Source organism: Gymnoscopelus braueri (genome assembly GCF_963280865.1).
Source record: "Gymnoscopelus braueri genome assembly, chromosome: 13".
In the NCBI taxonomy this organism is placed as follows: domain Eukaryota; kingdom Metazoa; phylum Chordata; class Actinopteri; order Myctophiformes; family Myctophidae; genus Gymnoscopelus; species Gymnoscopelus braueri.
The window spans coordinates 53,987,921-54,000,501 of record NC_137615.1 but is presented as its reverse complement, the minus strand read 5'-3'; the positions used below and the strand labels follow the sequence as shown (position 1 = coordinate 54,000,501).

Here is a 12,581-nt window from a genome sequence, read left to right as displayed (position 1 = left end):
CCGCGGCCAAATACATATCATTTTGGGGGTCCGCGGCATGACAAAAATTGAGAACTGCTGATCTAATTTAAAAAATATATATTTTCTCCAATATGCAATATAATTTTCTTGTTGCATCTTGATGATGTGGTTAGTCCAGGTTGTTTGAGTCAGAGGAGGGTTGGTGGAGATCAGTCTCAGGACCACCTGGCTGAGAGGACTGTTGCAGCATTGCCAACTAACTGAAGTTCAAATAAGGGACACCCGGCCAGCCCAGGAAAAAGATACAATTTCACTGTCTATATGTACAGTTTGTGTATATTATATTAACCCCAGCATCCATATTATGGCGGGAACATTCGCCACAATATTGCTGATCAGCTATTTTTGGCAAAGAGATGTGGTGTAGGCAGAACAAAGCCATCCAATTACAGAGAGAACTGAGGTCCAGTAACAGTTTACTAAGTCTAGAGGGTTTAAGTGTTTATCAACCTGTATTGTATATGTATATCAATGTATTGTATTAACAACCTGTATTATAGTATATGAATGCAGCATGTTAACAACCTGTATTATAGTATATGAATGTATTATATTAACAACCTGTATTATAGTATATGAATGTATTATATTAACAACCTGTATTATAGTATATGAATGTATTATATTAACAACCTGTATTATAGTATATGTATATTAGCTGTTTGTTCCTTATTTTGGGGAATGAATCAATGACACACATCTTACAAGTTCAAAGTGGGTCCCTTATCAATTCGCGTATTTCGAGGGACGGCTAGCAACCCTAGACTCTAGGTTATGTTCTCTTCTTGGCATTTTAAGGCTTGGTGATGATAAGAGGTGGGGGTCACTATTTTGAAGGTTCAATGTGGAATTTGAATGCAAAATAACTCACCGCTGGGTCTCTCTCAAACTATACGGATTGCACCTTTAAACACAAGCCTATAAAACAAGCCTTATTATTATTATTATTATTTGTTTTGGGTGACCGACGGTTGTTACGCAATAGAGTAGAACACAACACAGACACACACGCACGCACACACGCACACGCACACGCACACGCACACGCACACGCACACGCACACGCACTACCTTCAAAATGTTGTGCTATTCTGCTTCCTGCAGTAGACAGTTGTTCTCATGTCATTGTCTTTCACAGAACTGGGAGTGTGAAAGTACCCCAAATCTCTACCTCAAACATAGCAGAGGGGTTTTTGAGTCCAGCACAGTTTTTGTCCAACAACTGTGGGAATGTGCATATTATGCTATACCTCTTTTTTATACTAATCCTCTCCTCTCCTCTCCTCTCCTCTCCTCTCCTCTCCTCTCCTCTCCTCTCCTCTCCTCTCCTCTCCTCTCCTCTCCCCTCCCCTCCCCTCCCCTCCCCTCCCCTCCCCTCTCCTCTCCTCTCCTCTCCTCTCCTCTCCTCTCCTCTCCTCTCCTCTCCTTTCTCCTTTCCTTACAGGACATTGATGGGTCCATCAGGAGTTGATCGTGCCGTGTATTCCGTGGAGTTTAACGACTGTGAGGGTGGCCTGGGTAAGGGATCCTCCGTTCCCCCCCCTACTTGTGTGTCCAAAACTGTTACCTTTCAGGAAATGGGGAAAAAAGAACCTGTGCTCCAATGGCTCCAATGTAGTTATTATTTAGTCACAAGCTCTTTTCAGCTACTTTTCATTGGTTTAATGCTCATAAAACCCACGACACACAACCACTTTAAAAAAGCAGCAAAAATAGCAGATCTACAAGCTCACAAAACGCGACGGGAAGCGACACGTTGTGAGCTTGTAGATCTGCTATTTTTTGTGACACGGTAGTATGACAAACTAGGGCATTCATTTAAGAAAAAAGTTGAAATATGGAGATAGAAGGTTTCTGCCCAAAAGCAACGCTATGCTTCCACTGCACTTCAAACTACACACTGTTGTACAATGCAGCACGTTTCCAACTGTACATGAAAAGTCAATGGATAGATAGCTTTATGGTCCTCAAGGGAAATTCACAGGGAATTCTTTCCCACAGTCGATATAAAAAGCAAAGACATGATCCAATGAATCCTGTCTTATAAAAACACCTTGACACCACAGAGAACATTAACTACCTAAACCCCATATACTACACTGACTGGCGTCTCCCAAGGATCTAAATTAGGGACCCCTCCTTTCTTTTCTCCTTCTAAAAGCCCAGAACTGGGCTCTGGGCTTGTAGATCTGCTATTTTCGAAGAACGTTTTGCCTATGCACTAGCGTCCCTTTTTCATTCCGTGGAAATCGGCCATGTTCAGAAAAGAGATTTGTGTGTTAAAGTGTAATAGGAGATGTTACTGTATATAGACAGATGCTATGTTCATTGTCTACCAGGTATCCTATTGTTTTCTATAGAGTAGAATACTCTATAGAAACTGCTATTTTTGAAAAAAAAAAAAAAAAATCAAATTTTTTTTTGCAAATCAGTGAATATATATATATATATATATATATATTTTTTTTAAGCGAATATTTTTAACTGAAATCTCTGCTTCTGGGGAGGGGGGGGGGTCCTTGGAACAACATATTTTGAGATGGGGGTGGGGGGGGGGGGTCCGCGGTCAAATAAATATCATTTTGGGTGGTCCTTGACATGAAAAGTTTGAGAACCACTGAAATTATTGCAACATACGAAAAAAAAAAAAAAACTTTTAGGATTTAGAACACATTTGTAGAATCCCCAGAAGCAAAGATTTTACTTACAAATGTTCGCTTTAAAACTATATATATATTCAAAGATTTGCACAAATTTTCAAGATTTAGCTTGTCTGAAAAAAAAATCACACCCTGTGTGAAGTGGGCGGTGTCTTCCTAGCTAACCACAATACTGAATGGAGTCAACCAATGATATATGATATATGCTTTGATCTTAAAGAGCCACTTCTAGGAAGACTTTCTATTTTCTTCTCAATATCGGTTTTCCATTTTCTCATTTCAGCCATAGTGATCTTTGACTTCTACTTTACTGTTCTCACGAAATGGACAGTATCTAAGTAATATACTAGTGTTACATCACAGTGGTTTTAGATTAGTTTCGTCATATGTATCACTAGCCAATCACAGCATGTGTCTTGCTAGCTAATCACAATACTGAATGGAGTCGATCAATCATGTACAAAAGATAAATACATTTATTGAAACACTCTTTATGATGGACAAAACCATAACTTAAAAAAAACCATTTAATGGTTTTTTTTTAAGTTATGGTTGCTTATATAGGGCTATGCACATGTGTCATGTGACACTGGCCAATCACAGTCCTGAATAGATTGTGATTGGCCAATCACAGCGCAGGATAATTGTACAAATTTCCAAACCTCACTTTCAGGGGCGGTTTCACTGCCCAAGATATTTGTAAATTTTTCCAAATCTCACTTATAGGGGCGGTTTCACCGCCCACAAATCTTAAACTGACACAGATGCGTTCCCGGTCTAATATCGTCTCATGTAAGAATTGTGGTCCAAAAATAATCAAACTGTCCCGGTGCTATTGTCAGGGAGGTGGCTCTGTATCGTGGCTCAATCGCTCATATTTTATACAGTCTATTTCTGGCAAAACGTTAATAATTCGGCGACAGTAACATTAGTGTTTTCTCACCGTCAGTTGATGCTTCATATCCATAAGAGTCTAACCGCCGGGATCATTTGTTTATTTTTGGAACACAGTTCTTATTTGACCCGATATTAAACAAGTCTATGGGAATTCTGAATGGGGGGAAAAAAACGTGACCCAGGTAGGATGCGTAAATAAGTCATACTCCAGTGCTCTACATAGTTTCAATGTACAGATTATTATTATTATACAATGTGTGTAAAGTACCACAAGTAAAAAGTAGCCTACTCATTATGCAGAATGCCCCATTCACAAGTTTTCAAATGTATACAACACTTTTGAAAATAGCAGATCTACAAGCTCAATGTGTCGCATTGCGACGCATTGTGAGCTTGTAGCTTGTAGCTTGTATAAATATATACTGTAGGGCTGAAGTGGTTAATGTAGGCTATGTTTTGTAATAATAATTCAAATCTACAAAGTAACTACTGTAGTACTAAAAGTACAATATTTGCCTTTGAGATCTAGTGGAGTAGAAGTAAAAGTATTGAAAATTGGAAATACTCCAATAAAGTAAAAATACCTCAAAAGTGTACTTAAGTACAGTACTTGAGTACATGTACTTAGTTACTTTAAAGAAAACGTATTGCTGCCTGTGGAATCTGCAATAATCATTCTAGGTGTGCAGAACGCTTGGAAGGAGCATTTTTAATCCATTTCCCCAAGCTGAAATATGCACTGAAACTGCAGGCTGTGGCTGTTGAACACACACACACACGCACACGCACACACACACACACACACACACACACACACACACACACACACACACAGTTTAATGTACGTCAGGCAAATGACACGGCTCACCGGCCCAGGTGATGACACTGATACTGATGACTATAATAAATAGCATTAATCGTAATAATGTTACAAATCATATAAAACAAATTACACTCCTCACTCACTGATAACCGCTGTGTGGACATGGCATATGATGCGTCCTCAATCGCTCATTTTAGATTCATTAGCATGTTTAGGAACGTGTGGTTTCACCACTTAAACCTGCAGCATCCGTATTGTGGGGAAAGCTTTCGCTGAAAATGGCAGGAGCATTGAGCCCTGAGGGACCCCGCTCAACCATAAGTGGTTTAAGTGGTCAAGTCGATTACAATAAAAATAAATTAAAAAAAGAATATATATATATATATATATATATATATATATATATATATATATATATATATAAATAAATATACATATCCCTGTGTTTTGTTTATTGAAATCCTAATGCCATGCACACTTTTTCCGGTGCATACTGCAGGCTTTGTTGACGAGATTAGGAAGAGATTTTGGTGCTCTGGCACCACAAATCATCCACAATTTAATGTGGAACATGAGTGATTTCCCATATGTGTAAAGGGGGCAGTTTAATGTGGCCAATTAATGTGCTGCTGGTTGTATTTGGTGGGAAAAATTGGTTATCTCTGCTGTGAGTATGATCAGCATGTGATGGGGGGGGGCGGATTTTGCCATGAGAAAAGAAAAAAACACCACTTGCAACCTCTTAATACTGGTAGAGATTGATATCATGCATATTATGCTATACCTCTTAAACTTTTTCAAGGCAAGGACCCCCAAATAGTTATGTATTTGGTCGTGGACCCACAAGCTCACGCTGCAACGCGTTGTGAGCTAGATTGTCTATTTTTAAATATATTATTATTTTTTGTCCGCAAATAACATATCAGTTTGGGGGTCCTTGACATGAAAAAAGTTTGAGAGAACCACTGATTTAGTGCACTGACCAACGTGGACCCATGTTGGTCCCATTAGCACCCCCTAAGGGTCAGATTAAGAGTGAGGGTTTTAGCAGTGGTGTGTTGGGGGAGGGGAGGGGAGGGGAGGGGGGAAGTGGGTCACCTAGCAAAGCTCCAAGCCCTTTAGCCCTGTCTGGGTTAATAACACTCAGCTCTTGTTGTGTTCGACCTTTGACTTACGCAACCCAAATCCTCAGTGTTACTTTGACTCTGAGAGTGTACAGATGGAACCAAACGGACCCTTACGGGTGCATTTGGTTCCATCTGTACACTCTCAGAGTTACATTTGGTTACCCATAGAAATGGTAGAGGAATTGACTCTCTCTCTCTCTCTCTCGCTCTCGCTCTCGCTCTCGCTCTCTCTGTCTCTGTCTCTGTGTGTGTGTGTGTGTGTGTGTGTGTGTGTGTGTGTGTGTGTGTGTGTGTGTGTGTGTGTGTGTGTGTGTGTGTGTGTGTGTGTGAATGCATAGAAGAGTGCTTTCTGTGTGGATTAGCATTATAGACATTAAAATATTAAATCAAATATTACAGTTGCAATACAGGCTGCTCAAAAGTAAATAGCTATCCTATCCTATCCTTATTTTATCCTTAGCTTGAAAATAGCTCTGTACAATTTTCCTAGGTGGTAATAAAATAAAATAAAAATATTTTCTGCCGCAAATAGTAACCTTGGGCAGGTCTTGAAATTATTGTTTATGAAATTATTGTTTATGAAATGTTATTACTCTATGAAAACATATACAAAAAAGCTTAAAAACTGAGGCTATGACAAGTAGGACATAGCATACAATGTTTTTGTTTCTCACATGAATATTTTGTAGTCCATTGTCTATTCTTCTCAATAAACATTTACACACATATTTTTCTTGCTGTCGGGCATTACATTACAGTCATTTAGCAGACGCTTTTATCCAAAGCGACGAGGGGCATAAACCTTTTATCTCCATATTTCAACTTCTTATGATTGTTCTAAATTAATGCTCTACACACAGTGTCTCAAACTTTGTACCTTCTCAGTGGCCTTGTGGTTAGAGTGTCCACCCTGAGATTGGGAGGTCGAGGTTCGATCCCCGGCCTGGTCAAAGACTATAAAGAATGGGACCCAATGTCTCCCTGATTGGCACTCAGCATCAAGGGTTGCATTGGGGGTTAGTCTCTGTGACATACCAGCGTCATATTCAGGGAGTGTACTTGTACATCATGTCCAGGGAGTGTACTTGTACATCATGTCCAGGGAGTGTACTTGCACATCGTGTCCAGGAGACAGGCTCCTGCCCTATGGGCCACATGGCTCGGCAAGGCTTACTTACAGTGTCACACAAAAGTAGCGGAAGTAGCAGATCTAAGCTCACAATGCGTCACATTGCCGCTTTCACATGAAAGTGTGTGTGTGGGTTTGTATAAATATTGAACCAATGAAAAGTATCAACAAGAGCTTGTGACGTGTGTGTGTGTTTGGACGCTCTAACCCACCTAGATAGAGCAAAGCCAATTTTCAGGTGAGAGACATAAGCTGCTTAAATCGATCCAGCTACAGCACACGTGAAAAAAACCACGGCCTGCACTATAGCCTCATTTCTGCACAAACATACACCAGTGTTGCTAACCGGAAAAAGAAAAAAAAAACAGATAAACGAAAAAGATCTACAAGCTGAAACGCGTCACAATGTGAGCCTCTTTTTCCCCATTTCCTGAAAAGCAAAGGTTTTGGACATACAGATAAGACAACCGACCTCTTCCCTGACCTTTCCCTGTAAAGTCATTGTTTTCTACCCATTGTCGTGCCTGACTTGCCTCTTTGTCTCCACTGAATTGGCACCAATTGAATCGCCACTCAGGTGTGTAATGGTGTCATTTCACACCTGGCTGGCGATTAAATTGGTGGCAATTCAGTGGCATTGCCACCGAATTGATGGCAATTCGATGCTCCCCTCTTTCTCCATGACAAGGCTTGGACATCCTACTGACTAGCCACTGAAGTGCCAATGGCTGCAGGCTCTTTGAAATGATATCCGTGCAACTACTTTGAGCACAGGTGTGCTTACAACGCGACAGTCTGCATTCGCAAAAGCCGTTTCCCGTTTAACACGTCACATGTGGAATTATTAATTTTAGTGGTAATTTTTGTTTGTCTTTTTATTGTGATACAGGGTAGCCTCGTTTACATTTTTATTTCCGTTAACTTGAATGTTATTTTTTTCTTTCAGTTCTAGCTTTCGTTATTTAATTTCAGTTTCAGCTAACAATAATAACCCTGCTGACAACTACTTGGTAAAGGCTCTTGCACGCTGATGCTCAACTTCTTGGAAAGCTACAGGCATCGGCAGCAGTGTTGCACTTTTTTGGGCTTGTTTCTAAAGTGTAGTTGCTTATTTGAGCTTGCTTCCTAATGTTGTATAACCAGTGGTTCTCAAACATTTTCATGTCAAGGGACCCCCACATTAACTCTTTGCCTGTCAACGACTAGATTTCTCGTCAAACTCTGCCAAGGCTCTGCCTGCCGTCGAGTTGTTTGTGTTTTCAGTGGTTTTCCACCAGATGGCGCTGTTATCTATCGTATGAATGATGCTTTCACTGCCTGATAACGACAGACCTGGAACTCACGTAATTTAAAAGAATAAAAGCTCATTTACTTCCTGTTTACTTCCTATGGGAAGTTCCTCTTGCTGTATCAGCAAAAACAAGCCTGATTGAAATGCGCCACAGCTTTGCAATGGATTACGGCGATGTGGATATTTTTCCCCCTATACTACGACACCGTCGTAGTATAGGGGGGGTATAGTATAGGTAATGAGCCGTCACAGAGAATATTCCATGATTTTTCAAAGGTACAGTAAAATCGCTCGTTTTCGCTGGCAGTATTACACTATTACTCTGGCAGTTATTAAATTTCAATTCAATTCAAACTTTATTCCTGACACACAGGGGGTTCATACAAATATCACACAACATATAAATAACAAGACATTATAAACGTTAAAGAAAAACATACACAGAGTCTGACTCTCCAGTGTTACGCAGCCTGGACGAGTACAGGAGACAGCTCTTCCTAGATTGACTATATCCTCAATAATACTGCTCCGGGACTCATCCAGGCGAGACATGAATCCATACATAGAGTGTCTTAAGAGAGCCTCACAAGTGTGGATTCAACATGTTACAAACAAGTGACTGGCACTATGCCATCTATAGGACCCTAAGTAGTATTCTCAGGGCATCATTGTAGGCCACTTTAAGCCTCCGCATGCTACCTTTCTGTATGTGCACCACAGGAAAGCTGTATACATGGAGTGCAGAATGCTTTGAAAAGTGCACACTTGACAGGATCTGAACACATACTGAACCTGCGAAGCAGCATATTGACCTGGGCATAAAGTATGCGGCACTGTCTAGAGATATGTGACAGTGCTTTAGGGCCGCAAGGAGGCATTTATTACAGATTATTGAAGTACAGAATATAAGCTTTTCATATGATGTATCATTCATTGAATTGGAACACATTTGAAGAAGATGTGACCATTTGATTCTTGTTATCTATAATAGTCCAAACTGAGATAATCCCTTCTAAAGAATTTCCACTTTTAAGCACCTCTCAGCTCCAGGTAATGGGCGTGAACAAATGGGTAATTTATTCAACCTAGCCACTCCTCTAATCACTCCCCCATTGAAACCTTTCAGTTAGCTATCCACTCTATACAAATTTGATGCAACACAATTAAAATGTTGCCCACTGCACATAATTTTCGGATTTTTACTGTGGAAAGTAACTAAGTACATTTACTCAAGTACTGTACTTAAGTACATTTTTTGGGTATTTTATACATAGGGCTATTTGAAAATAGCCGATCTACAAGCTCACAATGCGCATTGCAACGTGTTGTGAGCTTGTAGATCAGCTATTTTCAAACATTTAGTACTTTTAGTACTTTTACTTTAGGTATTTTAAGTATATTTTGATGCCAATACTTTTTGTACTTTTACTTTGATTGAACTCAAGTAACATTTTGAGCACAGGCCTTTTACTTTTTATATTGTGGTATTGCTACCACCAAGTGCTTCTTCCACCACTAAATTTGACCCACTGGTAGTCAACTATAGTCGAGGTTTACCTATTAATAATAAAGACACGCACAGCGTGCCTGGCTTAACTCCAACCTGGTGTTTGCACTCTCCATTTACAACCCGTACATCTACATAAACGTTCAGATTTAAAACTATAAAGTAGCTTATACATCATGGCCACGGATGTTACAATTCATTTCGGGTTGGGTCTACAGTACCCGGTATCTTCCGTATTGTTCAATAAAAAGCATTTTAATCCGATCGGTGGCCATTTTCAATACACCCCCAACCGCTACGGCCGCAGTAGTTGAAAAAAAAACTGAGACAATGGCCACCAATCGGATCAAAATGCTTCTTTATTGAACAATATGGAAGATACGGGTACTTATGAGGGCGCCGTATATAATTATAACACCCGTGGCCATGAGATAAGCACTTTATATTTGAAATCTGAACGTTTATGTAGATGTACGAGTTGTAAATGGAGAAATGCAAACACCAGGTGTAAGTTCAACATCGACGCTTGACCTCGAGCTAACAATGCTAGGCTCGTCGACTAGCCTCGTCACTCCACCGTTGTTTTTGTCCAATCTTCAGTGAAATTCTTCCATACAAACGAACGTCGAGCGGCCTGTTGTTTAGCTGGGGCCGCCCTCACCTATAGCTGCTGTGTTTGCAACATGTGAGCAACATAATTTCTTTGGTTTGGGGTGTTTTTGTAACATTGAAAATGAATGAATAATCCTTTCTGCTGAGCCAGATCAGCGCGACTTTCGCTGTGCGCAGCAAGTTTAGCAACACCACGGTTTCAGTTGCCAGTTCTGTGAGAGAAATAAGCAACCGAGGTCTAGGAAAACGAGCCAAAAGAAGCGACAATGGGCCACAATGAGCACTTTAAACCTACTCGGCTATTTGAAAATAGCAGATCTACAAGCTCACAACTGCGTCAAATCGCGAGCGAACGCGTTGTGAGCTTGTATATCTGCTATTTTCAAATACAAATCTTGGGGGCTAACTTATAATAAAAATACATGGCAACACTGGCTCATCGTGGGAAGATAGGTGGTGCTCAGAGTGAAACCGGAGAACAATGCCTAGCCATGACCCCCCAAAATAACACACAGACTCGCAAATTAAGCAGCCTACTTTGCCATATAAATGTAACTATTTAATGATTCTAAAATGACTATCTTTTGACAAACCTTATTTAACATTCGAACTCTTGTTAATATGAAAACAAACGAAAAACACAACAACAAAACAATCGCATTTAATTTGCTGTTTACTACCCTTTCTCAACTGGCGAGTTGTTCCCCAAATCTCCAGCCCTGCTCACATATCTCTATCATCATGGAGATTGTCAGTAAAAATGTGGCCAATTGTACTTGATTTCCTGGCACACAGATAGACGACTGTCACATAGGTCAGTGTTTCCCAACCTTTTTGGTGCAAGGCCACACCTGGCATAGCCAAAAGATCCTGGGCACACCTAAATACCTCTCTCTCTCTCTCTCTCTCTCTCTCTCTCTCTCTCTCTATATATATATATATATATATATATTATATATGATATATATGGCAGGCTATAATTTTATTGCTGCTACAAAATATTTACTCTCATGTACACACGATGTAATAAAGAAACCTTTGAACATTACAAAATGTCTTTGGCCTACAAATACATAAACTTGGGCTTCTTTGGTACTAAACCCAATATACTTCTAAAAAACAACATCCAAACATTTATGACAGCTCTCACTCACCAAATAACTTTAAAAAGACAAAAAAGGAAAGAGACAGTTCCTCAGTTTCACCGATTTATTTTTGGAAACATACAACTTGTTTTGCTTTGATGTCATTATAAAGAAACCTTGAACTAAAAAACAGCACACACATGTTCAATTTGCCTACAAATATATACACTTTGTCAGTGCAATGAATGGAGGAGTTGGATTCACCTTCCACAGAAAAATACTTTAAAAACTCAATAAAAATATTTGAAAAACAATTAAAAATAAAAATTGGCCACAATAGTCTTAGTGTGAAACCTTTTTAGAAAAAAAAAAAAACTTTTTAGGCCAATACAAATGTCTTTGTTTGAAACTTGAGTCCTTTTTTAGAAAAATACTTTAAAACTCAATAAAAGATTTGTAAAAAGAAAAGAACAATTTTGGCCATAATACAACTGTCTTAGTCGTGAAACTTGAGCTGTTTTGCACACACGATGTGTAACAATACAGTTGTCTGTTTTCGCCTTACTAGCTTTCATTGTGACGATTTCTTCATGGCTGGTCTCAAGGTGACGTTTCATCTTACTGGGAACCATAGCACTGTTCGCGAGCTCGTCTCCGCACACGATGCACAGTGGAATAGGATTAGATGGGTCCCCCATAAAAGTGAAGCCAAATTTCATGTAGCCTAGTCATCATTGTACAGTCTGGCTTTCTTTTTTTTTTTTAAGAGTTAATATGTATTTTTCCCCGAACGCTATAGTGTGTGTGTGTGTGTGTGTGTGTGTGTGTGTGTGTGTGTGTGTGTGTGTGTGTGTGTGTGTGTGTGTCAGGGGCATGCTGGGAGTAGGTGGTGTGAACACGGAGGTGAAGCACCGGACACGCTAATGTTGTTTTTATAACAACTTGAACACACCCGTCGTAACTACCGTCGTTAATGTAGTGATGTGCAAGATGATGTTGTGGAAAACTGTTTGGACAATGTGCCTTGTTTCGGCAATCAGAGTTGCTTACAAGCAAGCACTCCAGAGTGGGAGAGTTTACCAACAACAGTGGCTACCCCACGACCCGACGCCGGACCCCCCGTCGGGTGAGGAGCTAGCAACACCGAGCGAGTTTTCTGAGCTGACGACGTCAGAGAGAGAGCCTTCAGGAGCAGTTTGGTGGGCGAAAACCACCGTGTGGAAAAACACTACGCTTCGTCAGCAGACCCTGGAGCTGGATCCGTCTCATAAAGCTCTTGATCGGCGTATTCTTTAACAATGGAATATTTACGTCTGAGAGCCACCGTGGGAAGCCTTTCGGTTTCCCCCTTCTAAAGTTTGTTGCGCGGGTGTTGAGGAAGCTACCGGCGGAGCAGCCGCTCCCGGAGGCGCTAACACCCGCTCTGGCC

The 12,581-nt window shown here is 40.3% G+C and overlaps 1 protein-coding gene across 1 annotated transcript in view; it reads left to right on the top strand.

Annotated features, from left to right (window-relative positions):
• Positions 1–12,581, top strand: part of LOC308099698 (syntaxin-binding protein 4) — a gene marked incomplete at its 5' end in the record, with an annotated part of 329,176 nt that overhangs the window by 189,312 nt on the left and 127,283 nt on the right. Inside the window, one exon of the mRNA XM_080448431.1 lies at positions 1,466–1,539. Within this exon, the coding sequence (XP_080304557.1) occupies positions 1,466–1,539 (74 nt within the window). The remainder of the gene's footprint in view (positions 1–1,465; positions 1,540–12,581) is intronic.